The following is a 26,645-nucleotide window of genomic DNA, read 5'->3' as shown; positions in this document are numbered from 1 at the left end:
CCGTAAGAACCGTTGAAATTTGTGATAAAAAATGTCAAGCCCAATTGTATATAAAGCCTGTATCCGCAATAATCGGGACACAAAAGTACGGCTGTAGCTCTGTAATGAATCTGCATAATTGGCCAAATAATTGACTGAGAACTCTTTGGTGTATGTTTATTGTTTGTGCCAAATTTCATTAAAATCGATGCATTACTTTTAACTGTAGATGAAAAACAAACAGACGTGGTTTTAGGCATTTTGTACAATCATGACCAATTTTCATTCGCACAATAGATGGTTATTTTACGCTACAGCTCAAAGTTCTATTATAATAATTATGAAATTTCGATAGTGGTTATGGTACTTATAGAGACACCTTTTGGCAAAATTTCATCATCTTTGGTTTGAAAGCTACTGGTGTTGATAGGGTTGAGTGTTTTTCGTGTTTTTCATGGGCGCTGTTTGCCTGTTCATAAATTTTGAATTTCTCTGCCAATTTTCATGAAATTTTCACAAAAGGTAGCTGATTATGTGTATTTTATGCCTGGAAAATTTGATGATTATTGGTATAGTACTTTCAATAGTACAATCGAAACAAGAAAGAGTGCTACCTTTTTGCTGTCTAAGGGGCTAAAATCACGTTTAGTCCCAATACATGTTTCGAATATAAAATTCTTCATAATGCATCGATTTTTTTGCAATTTTGACTATGCAACAAATGTTGATTGAGAGGTTCGTGTTCAAAATTTCAGCCATTTCCTTTGCCAAATTCAAAAGTTACAGCGCTGACAAGCAAAACTAGGGGCTGCAGCCTGTACAAAATTTAATGGCACTCATTCTGCTCTTTCATTGTTACAACAAAAAGTACTGCACCGGTTCACATGAAATTTTGTAGGTGAGATGAACACATCTTATGTGTTATTCGGAAAAATTTGAACATTTTTAATGTATCTATTGCAGAGTAACAGCTGTATTTCTGTGTCCCAATTATTGTTGATACAGGCTTTAAATCGCTGCTGTGGTTTGTTTTGGAGTAAGTCTGTTGTGTATAGAGCAAGTCATAAATAGCGCTAATTGAAATCGTCGCTGTTTGCCTACGCTTACAAGTCATATATAATGTTAGTAAGGTTTTGTTGGGAATCGAAACGACTTAAGGACAAACGTCTTGAAATCCCGCTTCAACAGTGCATCAGATCTTCAGACGCACGAATCTCAGGAAGCAAGCTTCAAATAACAGTGCATATTATTGTTCTGTTCTTGCTCACTTGTAATAAGCTTAAAATAAGAAGCTCAGGTGCGCTGGTTTTGTTTACGAAGAGATTTGTGCCCTCAAAATCGTGAGTAGGTGCCAAAGTTGGCCATCGTGGCGGCCATTTTGGGATTCTAACAAGTCTGTCCTTAATGAATTTCGGCACCGCGACTGAGGTGATTGGGTGGTGTTGCATGCATGGTCCACTGCACGAATTTATGCTAGCCTGCTTACTCTCACAGAAAATTTGACGTTTGAGCGGTGCCGACACTTCTCAGACGTCAAATTTCGTGTGAGAGTAAGCAGGCCAGAATAAATTCGTGCAGTAATCCATAATGAAAAAACATCCCTCTTGCCTTGCTCATCACGCCTGGCCACTGGTTTTGTTTTGAGACTGGAAACTTTCTGTCTACCAACCAATAATGATGTTCGGGCAATCGTTGGGATTGTTCATAATTATCGAATGAAGACATTTGTCTCACAATTATTCCTACATGAGCAGTAAAATTTTCCCGCGACGACGACAACGACGTCATCGAAACGTACACTCGATGCAGGACTAATTTTGTAAACAAAACATGTCGTAATGAGTGCAAATCCAACTCGCTACGAGTTGTATATAAATTGACAACTCATCATTAGGTGTGCTATATATCAGTACAGCATTGTAATAAATGGAATCGCAATGACTTAGAAAAAAAATTGCAGCCCATCCTCATATCAGCATTCATGTAGGAAGACTGGCAAAGGCATGATTCATGGGATAAATTTATATTGGCCAAAATTTGCGCTCTTCTCAAGGCAGATCAATTAGTACAATGGTATGGGCTTAGACTCACAATCTCGAGGTGCCGTGTTCTAGGCTAGGTGTCAACTTTTTTATAGCTAATTTCGGACACCGTATTACATATCACCCGAAGTCGTATTTTATTCTTTCGATCGATTATTTGGGACAACGTAATGATGATCATATGAAATCGCAAAATATCGTCAGAAGTATGTATATGGCCTCCACTTTGGTACGTATATAGCAGTTTTGTGCAGTTTATACGATATAAATGGTTCTTATATAGTAGTATATAACACAATACCACCCCGAAAATACCTACTCTGAAACGCGCCTAATATCCTCTGAAGCTTTTAGATATGCCTTAGAAACCCCCCCTAAAACTCCATCAGATCCCATGTGTTGAGTAAATGTTAAGATTATCAGTGAGTAAGCAGCATGAATGCGATCAACGGCATGCTTACCCATCGGTAGCATTTGTGGATCAACATCACGTGAAAGCTTACTATGTAACAACATTTATAATGCTTATACTTTTGAATTATAACATAAACTTATAGAGGGCTATAAAAGCCCAGACCCTTGAATACATACACACAGTTCACAGTCCACAGTTCATTGCGAGTTGGTCGTTAGACCCCTAATTAAAACGAGATATCACATCCCGTGTATGCAGAGTCAAAAGTGTTAGCAATACCACGTCACATGTAACGCAACTGAGACCCTTTGAAAGCCCCCATGAAACGCCTCTGACCCTCCCTCCTGAAACTCCTTGTAAAGCCCTCTGAAACCCCGCATGACCCCCTTTAGATCTCCAGGCCACTCGCCCGTCTTAAACTTGTTTTTAAACTTCAAATCCATTTAGGTAATAAACTGAATCTTTTCAGTTAAAAATTCTATTTAGGCAGTCCCAACTCATTACCTGAATGGAAGTTTGGGTGTATTGTTCATATAAGGTCTTCATGCCTAATTTTCACCTTCTAAATACAAAACTTCAGACTTGTTCGCATCCTTGCTAATTGATAGTAATCCTTCATTTCATTATCTACTTTATATGTCTACTCCCTTGCTTTTTGAGTTGACATGTTCATTTTCAGCCCGCTATTCAGTCCGGCTCCGGTTTACGGTATTTCAAAACTCCCCACGTATAAACTACGAATCGCCCGAATGTAGACATTTTACCACACTCACGCTTCAACGGATGCTAGCGCAAGCGTATTTTGAACTGCAAACGTAGGCCACGCAACAGGCCTCGATATCGTTGCGCGCGAAAAACGGGATGACAACTGCGCTGCGCTCGCGTATTGGCGTTCGCGTTTCGTTCAAACCCATCAATTAATCCACCGTGATGCAGCGGATGCACCCATACTGCACATTTTGTGACAACCCAATTTAAAAATAGTGCTCAGTTAGTCAAATTTTGCCCATCCTTGAGAGCGGTCGCCTTTCTCGGCAAGTTCGGTTCCGGCGCACAACACGTGATTCTCACAACCAAGATATCTCACTCACGCGTAGTCGCTTGATACGGTTTGCGGTGCGTTACAACGGTGCGTGCTACGTTCAAAGGTGCGTTACGATTGTTACGGCGAACGGCCGATGCGGTGGTGAAAATGTGCCACATTGTTTCCACCGAGTGAAAAAAGACGATTACATAAATTCTGGCAAATGATGCCTGCCGTGTGGAAGTGGATTAATCCGATTCGAATTTGGGACTGATTTACGAGTTTCGGTGTTTGATTGATGATGCTGCTGCATACGTGGGATGATCATTTGCCAAAAAATATGTTTGTAAAAATAATTCACGTCTCTGAGAATCCGAGATTATGACGTACCTAGATGATCGTGTATGTATTTCATCACGTTACAGTAGTGACAGCTAGTCTTATATCTAGATGCATTATTTGAAGTGATGCAGGTGCAGATACGGCAAAGCACGAACGTGAATTTGGTGACGTGATAGCATCGGGATAGGGACATTAACAGAATTTTAAAAATAGTTAAGAATGAAATTGTACAACAGTGCTGTCTAATGGGGCGTGACACGGAAACGTGTATGATCATTCTTAGCCCTGCGAGGTTATTGCACCGTAAACAAGAAGCGGTTGATCGGAAGCTAATGAGGTTTTGATGTCAAGATTGATACATTAGAGGAGCAAAGATCAGAGATACATGTTGTTAATAGAATAGTAATTGAACGGACGGCTTTCTGTGACACATGGTCTAACACACAAATGAATCGCACTAGTGATCAGTTAGAAAGTATGATGCAATCTCGGAAGCGTGGCTATTGTTATTTTCACTGAATGGATGGTTTTATTTACTTTACTGGAGTTCCTGTAAGTGATTGGATTGGTGAACTAAGGCTAGTGCTTCTGTCACGGGTTCTGTTTACTAAGCAGAAGGCCATATTCATCAACAATTGTTTACACAAGACTCTCTTCTAGCAATCTTTTCCCATTCCCGTACTGATGCAATGACGATGCAAATTTACTTTAAAAGCCTTTACGCCTTTAACGGTATTTTTTAACTATCTTATAATGATCCAGAGCTGCTTGTCCTTGATCTATTGCAATTTATTAAATGCCTCATGATATTATTATGCATACCATGCGTACTTATGTCTAGATGAGTACTTCTTCGGTTATAACTCTTGCTCGAATTTCTGAAGCCGTTGCTGCTGGGATTCGTCCTTGAGTTTCTCCAGGAATGCATCTGAAATCCTAACAGGGATTTCATCAAAAAATTCGAATTGGAATTCCCCCAATGATTCTGCAAGCAAATATCAAATAAATTGTTCAAAGAATTCCTCTAGAAATTCATATTTCTTCGAAGATTACAATTGGAATTCCTAAGTAAATCACTCAAGGGATTTACCCGGGAGTTTAGAAGTGTACGGGATTCTTTCATTAATTCCTGTAGGGTTTCGTCATATCGTTCCTAAAAATAATTCCCACACGATTTCTTCCAGAGAATCAACTGGAATTTTCAACTGGAATTTCACCAACGATTTCTCTAGGGATTTAGGATTTTTAAGAGATTTCTCTAAAGATTATTCCACAAAGATTCATTCAAAGATTTGTACAGAGATTCCTGTATTAATCCAGGGATTGTAGGAATTAAGCTCACTGTTTTCTTCTGAGACTCAGGTGAAAAATAAAGCCTGCAAAAATCTTAACTGCAACAGCAAATGAAATGTAAAATGTTATTAATTAGTATTGATAATAGCTTAAATTTATTTTACTAATTTAGGATGATAGTGTGTTAAAATACGCAGAACACCTGAATAAAGTTGAAGAATATAAAAATTGATTGAAATAGGGTAATTGATCCGATCATGGAGGAGTTAAGCACTGAGTTCATGTTTAAACCACAATTGTATCGCCCCAAGCAAACTTTTACATGGATTGAATTGAAAATAATAAAATCCATCCTTAATCTACGGGAAAATAACGAAATATTGCCACTTTGATGTTGTTATGAGCATTTTATTCGTTTTTGTCTGACAGAACATTGTGTTCCTAATGTTGCGGTACTTGTTCCTATTGTTGCAATATCCCATTGAAATCATATGGGATACCGCAACATTAGGAACACTACCGCAACAATAGGAACACAGCAGCAAACACAATAAGGCAAATATTTTTTAAAATGGGTTTTTGGGCAAATCTTAAGCAAACAAATGGTTCAATCTCATAATTTAAGCACCATACATCTATTAAAAATACCTTTTGGTAACATTTCAGTCGAAAAAGTGCTCAATTGCCATTACTGCAACATTAGGTACTACCACAACGAAGGGAACAATTACCCTACCAATAAAGATTACACCTTGTCCTTTTTTTACGTCCATGCTTGGCTGAGCGACAAAAAATTCTACCGCTAAGACAATGAGCAAACTCAACAGTTTTATATTTTTTAAAACATCTTCGTGATTAGGAGAAGTGTACAAAAATATAAAATTGTGTATTTTGATCATTATTTTGTCGGTAGAATTTTTTTTCGCTACGCCAATAGTGGACATAAATCAAGGTTTAGGTGTATTTAAAAAAAAGCTCACTGTTGCGATATATCTTGCGATAAGCATGCTTTAACCCGGGAGCGGTCGCGTCGTGTACTGAGTACACGCACCATGAACAATACACGCTTGTGATACACAGCGTGAGCACGGCATCGCTGCAGGTAGTCAAAGACGCGACTGTTCGAGGGTTAACATGAAGGTCGTGAGTTTGTTCCTCTCTGGAGCCACCATAATGTGGGTGATAGCTTCTTCTTCTTCTTTATGGCTCTACGTCCCCACTGGGACTGGCCTGCCTCGCTTTAACTTAGTGTTCTTTGAGCATTTCCACAGTTACTAATTGAAGGGCTTTCTTTGCTTGCCATTGCATGAATTTCTATATTGTGAGGCAAGTACAATGATATACTATGCCCAGGGAGTCGAGAAAATTGTTCCGACCGGAACGAGAATCGAACCCGCCGTCTCCGGATTGGCGATCCATAGCCTTAACCACTAGGCTAACTGGAGACCCCAAGTCCTGATAGCAAACATCGTTTTTATTTCAGCAGTCAGCTTCAAGCTGAAATTTTATTGCGTGTCAATAACATTATGACTAGCATTTACATCGTGGTTTTCACTTACAAAAATTGGAGAACCGATTTACAGATAGGTATATGTAGATCTTCTAGCGAAGTGGGATACCTTTTTGGTGTCCAATTACCTATAATTCAAGCCTTGTTTATAATATTTAGGGTATGTCTACATATTCAAGTCACACCTACTTATAAACTCCGAATTAACTTTGGGCTACAACACACAGGAGCATATAACCAGCAAAATTTAATTGTAGTACAGCCGATACAATACATCACTTATACCTACATTTTATGAACGTGAGGTTTTCTGAGGTGTATGTTGGGAAAATATCTTATAATTCATGTAATTAGCGACTAATTATTTCTTCAAAGAATTATAGGAAAAGTGTATGTAATCTAGCTTACAATAGTGCATCATTAGTCGTGTTCAATGAAGTAGGTTGAACATTGTTGAAATTGCTGCATCGTGCTATTGTTGACGAATAGGTAAGAGCAGAATGCAGCAACTTCAACAATGTTCAACCTACACTCCCGTGCAAATGTTTGGGGTCACCCCCTTAAAAACATGGAAATGTTTTTCGGTCATATCTCAGTCATCTTTCATTTAATCCAGTCGTTCTCAGACTCTATCGAAAGATAAAGAGTTAGATTTGATTCGTAGGTACTTTTCACAAATTTTATATGAAATTTTTAGTATAAAAAGTTTATCTAAACTTACATGTTTTTCCTAAATCTGTACGAAAAATTGTTTTGCGTGTAATTCAAAATTGGGTCGACCAAATTTTAAAATTAACGTTGCATTAGAACCCTATTTCTATCCTCTTTGAGAGCTATTCATTAGATTTTAGCGGAAAAGTTCATAACCTAATTTAAATCATCGAGTTAGGTTTACAAGTCACCGTGCAAAAGTTTGGGGTCACCCCTTAGGATGCTGCATCGTGCAAAAGTTTGGGGTCACCTTCCAAATGAAGTGTGAGTCAGATTTTTGTCCAAATCATCATTTCCTTTTGGTGCAACTTCAATTCTTTCTTTGATAGTTGAATGGCAAGACACAGAAATGGTTATGAAATGTTCATAAACTAAGTTCTCGACTAAGTTAAGGTAGAAAATGCTATATAAAATCCATACTAAATCAGCTATGTACGTTATATAAAATGCCAAAAAGAATGGAAGTGAGATAAAAATGATAGATTCGCGAATTGTACCCTAATAACTGTAAGTGTTATAACCACAAACATACCATTACCTAAAAATCCATTAGTTTAGGGAATGTTACATATTTTAATTTAAATGGCATTTTCATCAAAAAGTTATCCTTTTGCTTTGCACCAAAACACTAAATTTCGAATGTAATAGTGCATTTGGAGAAATGACATTCGTTGTGATGGTTTTTGGGGTAATGTTGTATTTGTGGTTTTAACACTTACAGTTATATAGGGTAGAATTCACGAATTAGTCATTTTTATCTCACTTCTATCTTCTTTTGCACTTTATACAACGAACTTAGCTGATTTCGTATGGATTTTATATACTATTTGCTACCTTAACTTAGTCGAGAACATAGTTTATGCACATTCCATAACCTTTTCTGTGTCTTGCCATTCAACTATCATAGAACGAATTGGAGTTGCACCAAAAAAATGACGATTTGAATAAAAATCCGACTCAGACTTCATTTGAAAGGTGACCCCAAACATTTGCACGGTGACTTGTAAACCCAACTCGATAATTTAAGTTATGTTATGATTTTTTCCACTAAAAGTTAATGAATAGCTCTCAGAGAGGATCGAAATAGGGTTCTAATGCAACTTTAATTTTAAAATTTGGTCGACCCTATTTTGAATTACACGCAAAACAAATTTAGGAAAAACATGTAAGTTTAGAAAAACTTTTTGTACTAAAAATTTCAAATGAAATTTGTGAAAAGTACCTACGAATCAAATCTAACTCTTCATCTTTCGATAGAGTCTGAGAACGACAGGATTACATGAAAGATGACTGAGATATGACCGAAAAACATTTCCATGTTTTTGAGGGGGTGACCCCAAACTTTTGCACGGGAGTGTACTTCGTTGAACAGGACTTCATTGAATAGGCTGAAAATCTCGATAATAAATTTATAAAAGGAAAAGAATGCCGGTATCCCCTTTAGTATCGAACAGTGACCGAGCTCATCCCCGTTCCCCTATAAGTTGATTTTTTTGTTCAATCTTATGTAAAAGTATCATAGGAGTCGAAAGCCGGTGTACTCTGTATTCTCAAATATCAGTAAGTGGCCCAATACACCCCTTTTTCACTATAGGTTGAAACACTTGAAAATATCGATCTATTACGATGCACAAATTCGCTAGAGGCAATCAAAAATGATGATTATAGTGTTGTTCCTTGTTTTGTATGCATGGCTCCTGAATGGGGTGAGTATCGCAACTTATCGATCGCGTTCGCCATCATTGGGTGCGATTGTCCGACGATATGAAACTTGGTGAGATCTTTTCGATTAATTGTGCACTATATTTTTGTATTACCATATTTTCTTATTCGCTATTTTTACCATACTATCATTTATTGAGAGTCGTTTAAGATTTGGACGCTTTTTGATGATAAGAAATATAAAATGCTCGTCAGGAATTGGCCAGTTGTGTGGATATGATAGCGAAGTCTACAATAGCGATGAATATTAGTGTGGGTCATCGGAACCGTTTTCTCAGATCAAAGCTTTTTTGGTTCCGTTTCGGGTCCTGAGTATCTGTACAAAATTTGAGCACGATCGGTTGCGTCTACACTTTGCGCATTGCAATTGAAACTTGTATAGGATTTTGTATGGGAAAATATACTTTTTCGCATTTCAGCCTTAAGTTGAAAAAGTTTGTCTGAAACTTTTTAACCAATACTGTAAAATTATAGCCTAGGATGTTCTGAAAAACTTTGTTTAAGACCGCAAAGCGATTCGATGCTTGTGAAAATAGTTATAACCAACGAATCGCATGCATGTGTTTATGTTTTAACATGTAAAGGAATAACAATAGCAACAAAATCATGCTGTTTCGCCAAGCAATGCCAACGCTATAAAGGTCCCATTAGACAAATATTTGGCCAAACAAGCCCAACAAATGACCAACACAACGTAATCATGGCAACCTCGGATGAATGTCGGACTACTATGGCAAATATTTGTCATTATGACTTCGCGGTCTTCAACAAAGTTTTTCAGGGCACCCTAGGCTATGTTTTCACCTTGTCGGTTACACGGTTTTAGAAAAATTTGAGCTTGTTATGAGAAAAATTAAAAAAAAAAAGTTTTCCCATGTAAAATCCCATACAAACTTCAAATGCGATGCGCAAAACGTAGACATAATCGATCGTGCTCAAATTTTGTACACTTATTTGGGTTCTGTTTCCATATAAACGATGACCCACTCTAATGAATATACTCATACTCATCTTTGAAACTCCATCCACGATTTGTGCGAGTATTTGTGCTATGCTATGCTATGCTAAGGTACAATCAGTTTCGAATGCCTTGATCGAAGCTGTACATTGTTTTAAATCGAAATAAAAAAAAAAAACTCAAAGGTGAATTGGACGATTTATTAATGTTTGACATAATAGGAAATGCCGGCGATTCATAAATAGGACTTTTTCATATAAGGTACCGTCGTTGGTGGTGAGAATGGGTCAAAAATGCATACTTCCACATTCATTGATCGATAAATGTTGCTCCTTCGCATGAAAAAGTTCTTCGATCACTGGAGTATGATCTTTGGTTTTGCCCCTTCGAGGGGGTGAGAATGGGTCAAGAAAACCGAGTTTGTTCCGCATTGATATCAAAGCAAGTTAACTAAATTCTAGTCAAGGTTTATACTACTTACCAATAATATATATTATATTATAGATATGAGTTTGAGATTCTAAAAAGTATCAATCCACTTAAAAGTGTGATGTTTCATCGAGCCTTCAAAATGACATTTTAAAAAGGCTTTATTTTCAAGTTTTTTTCGTGGACATATCAAACATTCACTAATTTCTCTAGAAACCTATTTTTTTACAGGAACTGCTGGCCACTACGAGGATGACACCATGAATTTTTTTATTCGATGTTCGCAATTTTTGATGAGATGTTTCAGATAATGTTTTGACCCAATCCCGCCACTCTGATCCATTCCCGAGCAGAGTAAAATAGCTCAATAATAGCATATTTTGATACGGAGATCAAAAAGTGATATTTGTTTGTTTGAGATAAGAGGTAAAAGTACTGAAAATAATATCTCAATTTCACTCCTGGAAGATCATCATCATAGCACATTTAGCTCTTGAGATCTAACGTAACCAATAGCAGTGAGCTAGGGTGTTGGTTCCCTTGTTAAGCATGTGGCTCCCATTTTCATCCTATGAAAAACAAAGGATTAAAGCGCTGTTTGTTTTGTTTCTTATTTTTGTATTTTTTGTTAGAAGTGAGCACCCATGAAAACAAAAAGAACGGAATCAATCGGTGCCGTAACCGCTTGTTCTCGAATAGGATGAACATGGGAGCATGAGATTACTGATGGAACACATACCCTATTTGATTGATCTTCAAATATCAAATTCTGCTATTGATTAGATGATTCAAGAACAAGTTTTTGCTATTATTTGCAATACTTTTACCTCTTATCTCAAACAAACCAATATCACATTTTGATCGTCAGTACTTAACCTCTGCTCGGGTTGTCACCCCCAGGGATGGCAAAAATACTTTTTTCTCTTTTCCGTTCATCGATACTGGCAGTAAAATAAAAACAAAACAACGGCAGCACCAATACCATCAGACGCCGCGCCGACAGCAGTCAAGCAGATGCTTGATGGTTTTCGCTTCCCCACGAAAATATTTATGAGCAGTCATGCAGAGGTGGGTGATTGCGAAAAATGTCAAATATTTTCAACTGCTAATAACTCACTTGTTTTAATCAATAATTTTAATCGATTTGCACAAATAGCTAGAGCACACTCCTAGCTTTGTGATGCATGTAAAGAAATTTGTCTAGAAGCGGTTTGAAACGCGGAAAAATGCGAAAACGGGAGAGACAGAGATTTGTGTCATCGTTGTGCTCGAGTACTGGCGCTCTCGCGCTTGGAAACCGTTTCGAGGAAGAAGGCTGCAGGAACAAAAATGTCATGACATTTATTTTTCGAACAGTTTGAGTTTGCCTGGGCCTATGATGTTCGTGTGGAAAAATGTCAAATGTACAGCCGGTAACCGTTTTTTCCAGTACATTTCTCATCCCTGAGTCACCCCCAACGACGGTACCTATAATTTTGATTGTCTTTATCGAATTTGGGTATTGTAAAAGATCGATATTTTCAAATACATAGTACAACGTACAGGGTATAATGTGCAATTTATCTATGTTTGTCACTTATGGGTTTACCGGCATTCTTCTTCTTCTTTATGGCTCTACGTCCGCACTGGGACTTGCCCTGCCTCGCTTCAATTTAGTGTTCTTTGAGCACTTCCACAGTTATTAATTGAAGGGCATTTTTTGCCTGTCATTGCATGAATTTGTATATTGTGAGGCAAGTACAATGTTACACTATGCCCAGGGAGTCGGGAAAATTTTCACGACCGGAACGGGAATCCAACCCACCGTCTCCGGATTGGCGATCCATAGCCATTTAATGGCTAATACCGGCATTAGATTTCTTGGACTCTTTTACATAAACTACCCTCACTTTTGATAGTCTTCTTTGATTTGTGCATTGTACACGCAGAAAAATGACGCCTGTTTGAAACAATGAAACGCATGGTTGATTTTCAAACTGAGAATTTACTCCAAAGTTATATTTCTTTGTTCGTACATAGTGTTTATCGATTAAAACAACCAATTATCATCATTCCATATTACGTTAGGAACTTCATTTGTTTCTAACAAATGGGGACCGTAAACAGGGCCTGGAAACACTCACACATCTTAAAAAATCTTACCCCAACTTCGCCACAACGAGGAAGGTGTAGCAAATCCATGACCGCAACTTCCAAGTACAGTCTTAGCCGTGATGGATAACGCGCAGGTTACTCAAGACCAGGGATGGGAACACTCACTTGCAGAGAGTTACACTCACTTGATGTTTTCTCAGCTCAGAAGCGTGCAATCAAGAAATGGTGTATGGACGACTTTTGTCTTGTGCTTTTGTCTAAAAGTTTGCCGAATAGAGTAGGTGTCGCATACGCATATCAAAGTCGTGACAGAGCTGTGAAAGCAACTCTCCACGAGGTGACATCAAGTGAGTGTAACTCTCTGCAAGTGAGTGTTCTCATCCTTGCTCAAGACAACATCCACAAAACGTTGGTCGGTTTCGCCTTTTTGTCTTTTTTTTATTCGTTCTACTTTCCATCCGCTTACCGAGTGTCTAAAAATAGATTTCCTAGCTGCCGCAGAAGCTGCCGTCACCAACACAATCACATTCCAGCTTTGTTAGTTGCAAAAGTGCTGTCGTTTGAAACATTCCATTATTTTATGTTGAAACTAAAAAATCTTAGTTTGGCTTTACAAACTGTCAAAAATTTCGACAAATGAAATTATTTGTATTATCAAACAATGGAACAGTTTAGTTTTAACTAGAAATCAGTTGGTCGCTATAGCAAACTGAAAAATCAGTTGATTTGGACTGGAATTTAGTTGTGTTTACAATTTATTTCTCTGCGTGTATGTAATAGATTGATCACTTCAATTTCAATTTGTGCTAAGGTAAAAACCTTGACAATACATATATAACGCGACGACCTTGAATTTAAATCCTACAACAAATTTATTGTAAGAACTATAATTGGGGGGGGGGGGGGGGGGGGCAAATAAATTATTTAGGAAATTTGAAAAATTTAATGCGGAACTAGAGTCGTCGAGAAAATTTCTTAACAAATCCGATGAGTTTGATGATTTTGCCTAATTGTTTGGGTAATTTTTCATCAAATACATTTATTTGACGAGTCAACGAGTAAAGTGACAAAAGAAGAAAATGACATTTGTTCTGGCCTAAGTGTTATGTCCTATCTCTCGTCGCGTTTTATGTGTATTGAAAGGAGTTAAATTCGGCCACTTACTGATGTTTACCGAGAATACAAGGTATACCTGCATTCGACTCCTTAGAGATTTTTACATTTGTTACCATCGTTTTTCATTGTCTTTTACAAATTTGTGCATTGTTTTGAATAGGTATTAAAAAAATAGGAGAAGGGATGAACTGTGCTGCTTATCGGTGTTTGACTATAAAGGAGATACCGGCATTCAATCCTTTGAACTTTTTAACATGAGGTAGCACATTTGAATGTTCTTGTCTTGAGCATGCTTTTACATAGTCTGATATGTCGAAATATTTTTTTTTTGGGGAAAACTTGTAAAATGGGACACTTCTTGTCTTTTTTGTCGAAAAATTGGCACATTGCACAACGGTCTGTGGGCCGTATTTATCTGAAAAAAAAAATATGCCTAAATTATTAGTTTGAGCTCTCCCACAAAAAAAAATCAACATGCTGTAACTTTTCATAGAGTGCATCAAAAAATCTCAAATTTTGACTGTTTGTCAACCTATTATATGTGCATCATTGGTACAAATTTGGGCTCGATTGATCAATATTTCGCGAAGTTAGAACCGTTCGGATAAAACACTATTTTTTAGACAACTCATTTTTGACCTGTCATATCTCGGAAACCAGTGAACCGAATTGAATGAATTTTTTAACGTTTATCAACAATATATTGATACTTAATACGACGTTATAAAGTGTTATATTTTCTCACGGCGAATTAAGTTATACCGGGTTGAAATTTTTACCCATATAGAGGAAAATAAGTCAAATTTACAATAACACACAAAAATTATTAAATGTGTTCTTCCTTCAATCTAAATAGGCTCTAATATATCTGGTTAGAGATAATTTGAGAACAGAAGTGGAAAATCTTTGGATATCAACACTAAAATTTATTGATATTGATGTGACAAAATTACATTTTTTCGAGAAAAATCCAAAAAGTGTCAATCCATGATAACTTTTTTCAATGCTTAAAAAGTACCTATGTTTTAATAGTTTGTGAAGCATTTACATATTGTTAGTGTACGTTCAAAATTTCATTCAATTCGGTACACTGGTTTCCGAGATATGACAGCTCAAAAATGAGTAGTCTGAAAAATAGTGTTTTACCCGAACGGTTCTAACTTTGCGAAAAATTTATCAATCGAGCCCAAATTTGTACCAATGATGCACAAATAATAGGTTGACAAACAGTCAAAATTTGAGATTTTTTGATGCGCTCTATAAAAAGTTATAGCATGTTGAACTTTTTTGCGAGAGAAAAAAAGTTGCCTATCCCAAACATTTTGGCCATCCCCTGTACTTTCATGGAAAAATATCATTGAAATTATTTATTTTTATTTTTCACACATTTTCTCACTTTTTCAGTGTTGACCTCTCTAAAAATCTGCACAACGGTGGTAAATTTTAGCAACAACCCCTTCCGCACGTTTGTTCAACTATGCAGTGTCCTGAGTGCCTTGACTAGTCTGACTAGGATTCCGAAGAAAAATTGCCAAACTTTTTTTTATTGCGAAATGAGGGGCAATTCAGTGAATTCAGAAAACGCGAAATTTGAGTGTTTTTTCGTTGATAAACACTACCCATCTGTGACGATACCACTGAACGTCTCTGGCTGTCATGGCAGCTCATCAAAATAGGTAAAACTTCTACATATCCCTTGTGTGCGTTTTTGAAAAGCAGCACGCGATTCTTGAGGCTGTCATCCTTGTATGAATTGGTTCTCATCATCTTGTTGCGAAAAAAATCATACCTAGAGTTCGAACTTCTTGCCAAATCTTCAAATTCAAAGCAGATTTATCAATGAACCCAAGCTTTTTTCTTCCGAGGACACTTCCTTATGCCATGGTTAACAACATCTGTGCACATAACACATAATGGTTTTGACGATAAATATTAACATTTTTCGCGACTGTCGTACCTGACCACGCTAAATTTTCAACGTGTTTGTGCAAGATTTTTTTCCTCCTCTTGTCTTCAATCTGAAATAACTTTTCACTCGTTGCAAGAAAATCGACGAAATTTTTACCATTTAAAGAGGATTAGTGTATGATCAGAGTGCTGCAAAAGAATGATGATTATGTTCATTGAGAGCGCCACTAGAAAATGTGACATGATTCCGGATTCTAAGTGAACATAGCTTTATATGCTGTCTTCCGGGAAGTTTATTCATATTTTTCGAACATTTTTTTCAATATGTACTCATACTCAGCTTGGTAACTCCATCCACGACTTGTGCAATTATTTGTGCTATGCTATGCTATGCTATGCTAGGGCTAAGAATACAAATGCTGGTCCATACATTTCTTTTATATGAAGCAAAAACCAGGGGGTCATTGGAAAATCCCGAAAAAATAACCAAGTGGTTTATGGGCAGCCCCTAAAGAACGTTTGTGTGTGTGTGTGTGTGTGTGTCAATGGATGGCAAATCAGTAAAGAGATCTCAGTTTGTCTACCGAACATTCCTGAAACGCAGAGTTTGCGAAGTAACATTGAAATGTTAAAAAAAGATGTAGCCATGGTAAGATAAAGATTATATCATCATCACCCAACTTGTGACGTAGTTGAGTGAGCGAGGCCTTTCAAAATCTAAAAAAAAGACGGATGAAATCAACGCAGTTCATGAGGCAGAAAAAAGATGAAATGAAGTTGATCATCAATATTAACTTCTTTTCTCGGTCAGCCAAGATAGCCGTGTAGTGTCGGTAGCGGTTGTCATAATTGGCTAAGAATAACACTACGGACTGCCTGTTCCGGTGGTAAGAGTCCATTAAACAGGTGACCCCTAATTCACGGTGTGATGTGGCTATATGCTTACCGTGCCTAGGAATGAATGGTTAGGGGGGGTCTAATAAAATCCTAACCGCTTAACGGAGCCTGTGGAGTACTAAGGCGCCCTGCACAGTAGTCTGCCCTTACTGCGCAGGTGCAGTTGACCTTGTGTTTCTCCGAGATAATCTGCTATCCTTCTTAAGCCTCAACTGTGAGGCTCAATAAGGGTGGGATTATTAGTATGTTGTTTATTAGCTTTAATTATAACCTATATGGCTCTTCGCATTATGCGTTCTTCACAGTGTCCTCTGTGTTTCTTCGTCTCTGGCGTTCTTCAATCGATACCGAATTGGTTTTTATCGTTGCTGTTTTTTCTTGTGTTGTGATTGTAAGAGTTTGATCGTGCCTAGTTTGGGTAGTGGCTATGGTCATGACAGCTCAGATCAATCTTCAGCATAAAAGACAGCTTTGGTCCAACAACCTTACTTTCGTAGGGGTGATTTCTATGTAGATGTAATACTTTACATACTTAGAAAAAATCACCGACTTCGGTAATATTTTACCGAAATCTCAACCGTTAAGTTTTATACCGGAGAAATTCGGTGACGTTTACCGAACTCCGTTAAAATTTGACAAATAAACGATAACATTTTACCGAAATTTGGTATTTTTTACAGAATTTCGGTAAAAATTCATTACCGAACGTTCAGCTGTTGAGATTTCGGTAAAAATTACCGAACGCGACTAGCTGTGTAATTAACACCTATATGGTTCCGCATTTTGCGTTTGACCCGATGTTTGCTACTTCAGTAAAATTGAAATGGCAATCTCGCGTGTCATGCCTCGAGCCTCAAAATGTTTTGATAAAACTGCTTGTTTGCAGCCTTGCTATTCCCAAATCTTGGTGGGATTATACTGTCAAGTTTATTCCGTAAGTGGATAATGCATCGTATGAAGATCAGACCTATCAATTTGACCTCTTTCTTCTAAAATGATTAGAACGCTTTTTCGAGCATCACACCCGTGATGTTTGTTTGGCAAACATGCCTCTCCATGGGAACCAACATGCTTACCAAAATGGAAAGTTCACTATGATTTGTTTACACAATGTTGTTTACGATATAGGAAACGCATTCATTCAAAAACAATTTTGTTTGGGTATTTTCTTTGATTTCCAGGATACTTTTGAACACGTACTTTCGATTCCATATTGGAAGCCGCATGGATTGTCCTATTTATCTTTCAATGATTTCCAATTGGATTTACCAAATGCTCAAAACCAACATCTCTTCACGGCATTACGTCATGCAGCGATTAGGAAATTGAGTGTTTGTGGATGCCCTCATGCGGGAGTCTTGCCATCACTTTTGAGAAATCTCGTAGCAGAAACGCAATTGAGATAACTCAATGTGGTTTTCCTACTTATGACTTTGTCTATCACAAGCCTAAACAGGCTGCTTCATTTGTATATCTTAGCTGAGTCGGATTGTGGAACTTTGAATCATTTGATATCAACTACCCAGTTTTTACGTAAATGCGTTTCCGAGTACTCGGTAAACATTTGATTAAGTGAAACTGACCTAAGAAGCCTGAATCTTCAGGATGTTCTGTTGTTCTGAACCCGTTGTGGCAAGTAGCTATCTGCTTACTTTACGCTTTATGCGTTTTTAACAATGCCCTTTTCATGGCGCTGTTTTAACCCGTTGCGTTGTGGTACGCTTATGCGATTATGTCGACCCTATTCCCTTACCTTCCCTTTCACTATCCCATTCCTTATTCCTCCCTTCCCTCTCCCTCAGGTAAATGATGAATAGGCTCGTATTCATGGCAATGGCACAAATTTCCCAAATGGAGGAGAACGTGCCTCTGGAGCCGACCTACTGATACCCGATACCTAGGTTAAGCGATTAAGAATAAAAAAAAAACTTCGTATGGGCTCGAACAGCTGGAAAATCGTCAATCATATAGATCGAGTAGGGGCGATTGGATGGTAAGCCAAATCGTGGGTTGCTATGGCAGCCCGTTATCATGGAGCATCTAAATGACTTGGAGCGATCTGATGACGTTGCACTCTTAGCCTTGCTCTTAGCTTATCGTCACTCTGATTAATCTCTCACTCTTTTTCGAAATAAAAATGTTTTCTGTAAAAGTGAAACATCTTTTTCATTTTTACAAAATCAGGCGAAGAATTGATACTTCCTCTACATGTAAAATAACCAATTTTGAAAATATTGCTCCGTTATTTGATAAAAAAAATAGAAAAAAAACGAAAAATTGAAGAAAAAACAAGCATTCAGCTTCGCTATAAACGTGAAATTTGTGCTGCTGTAATCCGTACTGAAACCTGGTGTGTATCAGCACATCGAAAGATGTATGCGGTGGCATTTCAATTGGATTTCCAACGCGGATCAGCAGCATCGATGTCATCGATCCCAGCATTTTCTCTTCCACGTGATCCACTCCCGTCGATCGCAATAATGAAGACATTATTTTTGAGTACAGTCAGGTCTTTTTTTACGCGGTTTTCATTTACGCGGCCGCGTAAATGAAAACTCCATACAAAAAAAAAAAATCATCGTGTTATTTTTGCATGATTCGTCGAGAAATGGTGAGACTTTTTTTTCGCGGTTTTTTGAATTTTGAACTGAGATTTTTTTTACGCGGTACGTATCCCCCGCGTAAAAAAAACCTGACTGTAATCGAATCGCTAGATCTCACTAAAATTAACCACTTGCAATCAATTAAATGTGTTTTTCCTTTATTCCTTCCAGCGCCCAATGGAAAAATTCTTCAAAGCCCTCTGTCGAAAGAAACCGAACGATGACGACGGTAGCCACTCCAAGCTGGCCCGTGTCCTCACCCTGCTGGACTTGACGGGCCTTGGCGTGGGCAGTACACTGGGGCTGGGAGCGTACGTTCTCGCCGGATCGGTAGCCTACGAGCAGGCCGGACCCGGCGTGGTGGTTTCGTTTGTGATAGCTGCCGTAGCGGCAGCCATTGCCGGGCTCTGCTATGCGGAGTTTGCAGCACGGGTTCCGAAGGCCGGATCGGCTTATATTTATACGTACATTACGATCGGGGAGTTTGCCGCGTTTACCATTGGGTGGAACCTAATGCTGGAGTATATCATTGGTGAGTATGCGGAAGGGACTTCTGGGACTTTGAATGATGGGTGATTTGAATTTGTAGGGACTGCCAGCGTGGCCCGAGGTTTGAGTGGATACATAGACGCGTTGATTGATCATCGAATGGAGAGAACGCTCCAGAGCATAGTGGAGTTCAGGGTGAGCTTCCTCGGAAAACATCCGGACATATTTTCGTTCTTTGTGGTTCTGACGATCACTGCACTGCTGGCGTACGGAGTGAAGGAATCAACGGTGTTGAACAACATCTTTACAGGAGTGAATTTGATGGTGATCGTTGTGGTTCTGATTTCCGTGGGAACCAAGGTGAATCCGGACAATTGGAACATCAAGCCGGAGGACATTCCCGAGGGGGTGAAAGGTGGCGTTGGGGGATTCATGCCGTACGGGCTAGCTGGAGTGATGGCAGGGGCTGCCAAGTGCTTCTACGGTTACGTAGGGTTCGACTGTATTGCGACGACTGGAGAAGAAGCTCGGAATCCATCCAGGAACATCCCGTTGGCGATTATATTCTCTCTGCTGATCATCTTCCTGTCATATTTCGGGGTTGCCACGGTGCTTACTATGGCTTTGCCATACTACAACCAAGATCCGAAAGCACCGTTTCCCAACTTGTTTGACTGGTTGGGATGGCAGGAGATAAAGTGGATCGTATCCATCGGAGCCATCTTTTCGCTGTGTACAAACTCATTAGGGGCAATGTTCCCTTTGCCTCGTGTCCTATACGCCATGTCATCGGATGGGATCTTGTTCAAGAAACTTCGAAAGGTGCACCCGGTTACGAAGACGCCCATCTTGGCTACGGTTATTTCCGGTATAGTGTCAGGAACTATGGCTCTGCTGTTCGACCTGCACCAGTTGATCGATATGATGTCCATCGGAACGCTGTTGGCTTACACGATCGTCGCTCTGAGTGTGCTGGTTTTGAGATACGACGAGAACACAAACTTTCGAACCAGCGTTCCCACTCAGGATAAGTCAGTGATTGTGAAACAGCTGTTCAACCTGAATATTGCCAAAACTCCGAATGCGCTTTCATCGAAGATCGTCAAGATCAGTTTGATACTATACGGTAAGATCATCATGATTTAAGTTAAGACGGTGCCCATGTAATCCGAAGTTCTAATTAACTACTAGTGAAGTTTTAGAAACTAGAATGTTGCCCATAAGCTGCTTAAGAGGCTAACATTGAGTCTTGCCGGGTAGAGGAAAAGAGCTCAATAATAGCATGTATTGATATAGAGATCAAAAAGTGATGTTGGTTCGATTCATATAAGAGATAAAAGATCTAAAAATAATATCAAAAATTAACTCCTTGAAAATCATCATCATATCATATTTAGATCTTGTAAGATATAAAGAATAGCAGCGAGCGTTTGATCCAAACATATCAAATTTTGATATTATCCAGATTTTCCAGGATCTGGAAATTTTAGATATTTTATCTCTTATATCAATCAAACCAATATCTCTTTTTGATCGTCAGTATTTCACCTCTACCCGGGTTGCAGTAACTTCTGTGCACAGTTACGATTTTCGGTACGCGTCTTGATCTGCTTGAAAGCTGCTTAGGATGCTCCACGGAACTTGTTGAAGTTCTTAGGAGCTTTATCTGAACTTTATCTGAACTTTATGGAACTTGAAAGTGTATTTTGCCAGAGGAAGTCGTACTTTTGGTTGTTTGGGTACTTTTTCAATATTCGAAAATAAAAAAAAAACATATTCTATGTAATTTTACAACCGTTAACGAACATCTAACGCTACGCTTCATTCCAGCTCTGGTCACGTGCACCGTCAGTGCCATACTGGTAAACGGTCAGGATTACCTCTCGGCTCAATACCCGTTGAACCTGACGATCCTTACCATCCTGGCCATGGCGATCCTCATCCTATTCCTGGTCATCGCCTGCCAACCCACGGAAGAGACCAAGATCACCTTCAGAGTGCCGCTGGTTCCATTTGTCCCGATGCTGAGCATCCTGGTCAACATCTACCTCATGTTCCAACTGGACGTCAACACGTGGATCAGTTTCTCCCTGTGGCTGTTGGTTGGATTTGTGATCTATTTCACCTATGGAATCCGACATTCGGTTCTGGGTTCGGGCAGTCACACCCTGTCGGAAAGCCAGCTGGAGAATCCGTTCTGCATGGTGGGTCTTGAAAAGACGTAGGCTTAAGTTCTCGTATCAGTCGGTATTATCAGCTATAAGTGACATGGTCAAAGAGTTTCATTCCGTGTTTAGGCTAGTAGTTGTAAGGAAAATGTGACTTTGCATCGTGTGATCAATGTTTGTTCTTTTGCCTAGTGTATAGGCGTACATTTGTGGCGTCTCTGTATGTTTTCGAAAATTTCATTCTTTTGACAATGACACCGAGAATAAACGGAACAATGAGTTCAAAAAATAAACCTTGTCGGTCTTTGTTATTCGTTTGGAATTCCTTTCCGTCTGACAATAAAAACTACCGCAGTAAAAACGCGCATGCATTCGCACAATGAGAAAGCACCCAGTTCAATAAATTTCAAACGCGAGTTCAGATGATGTTTGCGATTAAATTGAGGTTGGGGTTGTTTATAAACATCGGTAGATGCAAAGATCTAGGTAGGCCGGATTGAACCGGACCACAGCTGATTTTCTGTCAAACAGGCATGACTATAACTTCCAACGAATTTGGCTTTGTTATGTATAATGACGTCTGAGCCCATCAAATATAAAAGTGATAAACAATATTAACAAATGCTATCCAAATCCAATCCAAATCCAATCCAAATCCAATCCAAATCCAATCCAAATCCAATCCAAATCCAATCCAAATCCAATCCAAATCCAATCCAAATCCAATCCAAATCCAATCCAAATCCAATCCAAATCCAATCCAAATCCAATCCAAATCCAATCCAAATCCAATTAAAATCCAATTCAAATCCAATCCAAATCCAATCCAAATCCAATCCAAATCCAATCCAAATCCAATCCAAATCCAATCCAAATCCAATCCAAATCCAATCCAAATCCAATCCAAATCCAATCCAAATCCAATCCAAATCCAATCCAAATCCAATCCAAATCCAATCCAAATCCAATCCAAATCCAATCCAAATCCAATCCAAATCCAATCCAAATCCAATCCAAATCCAATCCAAATCCAATCCAAATCCAATCCAAATCCAATCCAAATCCAATCCAAATCCAATCCAAATCCAATCCAAATCCAATCCAAATCCAATCCAAATCCAATCCAAATCCAATCCAAATCCAATCCAAATCCAATCCAAATCCAATCCAAATCCAATCCAAATCCAATCCAAATCCAATCCAAATCCAATCCAAATCCAATCCAAATCCAATCCAAATCCAATCCAAATCCAATCCAAATCCAATCCAAATCCAATCCAAATCCAATCCAAATCCAATCCAAATCCAATCCAAATCCAATCCAAATCCAATCCAAATCCAATCCAAATCCAATCCAAATCCAATCCAAATCCAGTCCAAATCTAATCCAAATCCAATCCAAATCCAATCCAAATCCAATCCAAATCCAATCCAAATCCAATCCAAATCCAATTCAAATCCAATCCAAATCCAATCCAAATCCAATCCAAATCCAATCCAAATCCAATCCAAATCCAATCCAAATCCAATCCAAATCCAATCTAAATCCAATCCAAATCCAATCCAAATCCAATCCAAATCCAATCCAAATCCAATCCAAATCCAATCCAAATCCAATCCAAATCCAATCCAAATCCAATCCAAATCCAATCCAAATCCAATCCAAATCCAAGCCAAATCAAATCCAATACAAATTCAATTTGCCAATACTCAAACGCAACAAAGTTTCTTATCATAATTCGTCATGCCATTAAACTTAGGAGAAAATATTTGTGAATATGTCAAGATGTTTTCTTTCACGCATGGTGAGTGAACATAGCCAACGTCTAGAAATAACTTCCAGAATATTGAAGAAAGGAATAGGTTAGGAATCATTTGCCAACAAGTTCTTAATTTTGTAAACCTAACTGTGAAAAGTAGCTAAAGGTAACGTAATCATTGGATGCTTCCTGCTGATCATCAATCAAACATCCCGACCGGCAATACATTCCGTCAAATGGTTCCGATGGCAATGAAAATGACATCGGATTTCAAATAAAAATTCCATCGTTTCGCTTGTACGCACTAGTGAAATATAAACAAATAATCATCCGTCTGCTCGGAGACCGATGCTGTGATTTAACAGTTCTTAGCGTCTCGCCATAGAATTAAGATGCAAAGATTAACAACTCTGTCACTTTTATAGAAACATTTTTATAGCGACCTTCCGAGTGAAAACTGAGCTGTTATATGATCGTTCAGAAATCCCGAAAAGCTACCAATCTTTCTATGTTTATTCTTCGATTCCGTCCTAATAAACCCACCCGAGGGCATCCGATTAATCCGATTGAAGCCGCACATGCTAGCGGCGAATAGATAGAGGTGTCGTCGCGTGAACTTAACATACTTTTCGCGCATTCTTTGTGTCGGTGGAGAGCAAAGAGCTTAGCTGATAACACCACCGCACCGGGCGGGACAGATGGATGCAGCAAGCATGCCTGTAAAGCATCCATTTCCATTCGCTAGCCAGTTCTAATCAGTGCGCAAAGAAATTGCATATTGATTGCATGGGTGAATAGTTTGAACGGTAACATTGGTGTCAATGTCAGCAGTCAGTTGCAATCAACTTCTTGGTTGCTTGTTCCCGGCGTGAAGTTGCCGGCTACTGCCCATCATCTGCATCCGATGTGCACTTTTTTTTTTTCAAAATAATCGAATTAATGATTAACATTTTCAAATATTTAACACTAGCTTGAGATAATATAAAATAGGCCCCAGTTATGTAGCCTTCTGAAACCCTACACAGATAAAAATAATGAGGTTTACACGTCATGTAAACTTCATTTAAGTCATGTAAACTCCCAGTTATAATAGTTTACATGATATATCATGTAAATTTGTGTTATATGTCATGTAAAAACTCTGAGTCATGCCGAAATACATGACATATAATGGAAGTTTACATGATATTTCATGAGATTTACATGACATGTCATGTAAACTTCTGTGAAATCCCACGCTCCAATTATGTGCATTATTTGTCACAGAAATTTACACTCTTTTTTCGATCTGTGTACCACCTAAGGACACCCACCTTGTCTCAAACACTTTACACAATCTCTAATTCAGAGATCAGCCAGCCTAGGGCTGCAAATTCCTTTGATGAAGATAATAAACTTTACTCAAATTTTCGAATTTGAATGGAGCGTAAATTATGGCCAGACCTCCTGTAAAATCAACGTTCTTGGTCGTCAACTGCAGAATGTCGGCATGGTTGTTGACGAAGATCGGGAGACAAACTTTCTTTTGATCACGTGTCTCTGGATATCACCAATCATGATAAAACCTGCTCCCTACTCGTGTTGTTGGAGCTCCGATAGATGGTATATTTACCTCTAAATGCTCGCAACATGGAACCTGTTCAACACACCTCCTGCAGCAATGAGATACCGAACCCGCGGTCCTCCAGTACTTCGGTGAGTATGCGGGTGCTTCCAATCAAGTTGAGAGATCGGATGCTCTCCATACCGAGCTTCCAACCACAAGACCTTTTACGTCGCAGGGGACATAGGAATGGCCTCGGTTCGTATTTATCTTTTGCTGGCTTCCCGTAGGAATTGTTTTACGGCTGATAAGGAGGGCAGGATACAAACACCATTACTTTCCGGATGACTACGGTGCGCAGTTGAGCTTAGAAGGACTTTGGAAATCAGACGTCGGTCTATTAGGGTCGAGTTCGACCGCAGGGTATCGGTATGACCCTGGGTGCTGCGGACTGAATTAAAACGGTTGTCACGATATCTCCGTTGACCGCTGTCAAAATATCTCCATCGAACTCTCACGGCTCTCACAGCTACTGCACTTATGCTATTCCAACCAACAGAAAAAGTATTACAACCAGATATTTTTAAACCATTTTTACCTTAGTAAGGTCTTGGGGTCTATTTTGACCTTTTTCGAATTTCAATTCCCTGTAGTTTTTGTTTAACAAATCCTAGCAATCTGAAATTTTCTGACAATTATTTTTTCGCGAAAATAAACGTTTCCCAAAAATAAAAAGCATTCAACGACCCCTAGGGGCACTCCCATAAAAAAGTTACAAATAAGACCCTGGGGTCATTTTTGACCCCAAACTTTGAACAGCTCGCAAAAATCAGTGGCTTGCCCGATTTTGGATCTCTTTGGCTCAAATGAAAGGGCCACGAGTCTAGTTTTCAGAACCACCGGAGAAATCCGGATTTGGCCACTGTGGCCACCGGGAACCTGCTTCAACTGAAAAATGCCGCTTTAGAGACCCTAACTTTGACAAGCTATAACTTTGCAACCAAACAAGTAATCAGGACCGCCCAAGAATCGTTGGAAATGTATTTACGTGGACTTTGATTATAGACATTAATATTGACTAATTATTGAAAACCGGTTCCGGAAATCCGGAACAACCGAAATACTAGTTTTCATCGTTGCTATGTGCTTGAAAATCCACAAATGTATTCCCTTTATGCATTTTATTGCATAACTGCTCTGCACACTTCACTGAAATGAGAAGCATATTTTTAGGACCTTTTTTGAAGGGTTCTGGTCAGGTCTGGTCAATGCTGAACGGGTTACAAGGATTCCGGAAGGTGGTCAACTGGGTAACGACAATGAACTTCGTATAGTTTTCGCCCCAAAACCCGGCGCCACATGGTTCAACCTTCGTGCAGAGCCACACGGAGCGCGCAAAGAGATTTTCAGCAAAGCCGACAATCTTCACTCCCACCGGGAACTCTAACCTCAACACCTCATCGTACATGTAAACTATTACTCGATTCTGGATGTAACTTCAGAGAATCTTGTACAGGTACCAGGGTATCCCCAGACGCAGGAGCGCATCGGAAATAGCTGATCAACTGGCGCTATTGAACGCGTTCTTTACTTCCAGAGTCACGACTGCACAGTAGCGAATCCCCCTTCACTTACGCTGCAA

At 38.9% G+C, this 26,645-nt stretch overlaps 1 protein-coding gene and 1 long non-coding RNA gene across 2 annotated transcripts in view; both read left to right on the top strand.

The window, feature by feature from the left end:
- LOC134284183 (uncharacterized) overlaps nt 1–26,645 on the top strand; it is a 531,430-nt gene that overhangs the window by 288,160 nt on the left and 216,625 nt on the right. The window lies entirely within an intron of this gene.
- Nucleotides 3,304–21,984, top strand: LOC109401146 (cationic amino acid transporter 2-like). Its single transcript, XM_062859303.1, has 4 exons — nt 3,304–3,584; nt 19,215–19,575; nt 19,633–20,658; nt 21,363–21,984. Exons 2-4 carry the CDS (start codon nt 19,221–19,223, stop codon nt 21,755–21,757), a joined length of 1,776 nt encoding a protein of 591 aa, XP_062715287.1. The 5' UTR covers nt 3,304–3,584; nt 19,215–19,220; the 3' UTR covers nt 21,758–21,984.

Source organism: Aedes albopictus, chromosome 3 (genome assembly GCF_035046485.1).
Source record: "Aedes albopictus strain Foshan chromosome 3, AalbF5, whole genome shotgun sequence".
Lineage (NCBI taxonomy): Eukaryota > Metazoa > Arthropoda > Insecta > Diptera > Culicidae > Aedes > Aedes albopictus.
The sequence above is the reverse complement of the archived record's forward strand: the minus strand, read 5'-3'. Positions and strand labels throughout refer to the sequence as shown.

Bases quoted from the DNA above. Each gene is read 5' to 3' on its own strand.
- LOC109401146 (XM_062859303.1), top strand. From the start codon at position 19,221: ATGGAAAAATTCTTCAAAGCCCTCTGTCGAAAGAAACCGAACGATGAC. The intron at 19,576-19,632 runs GTGAGTATGCGG...TTGAATTTGTAG, and splicing joins AATGCTGGAGTATATCATTG to GGACTGCCAGCGTGGCCCGA. The intron at 20,659-21,362 runs GTAAGATCATCA...GCTTCATTCCAG, and splicing joins GATCAGTTTGATACTATACG to CTCTGGTCACGTGCACCGTC.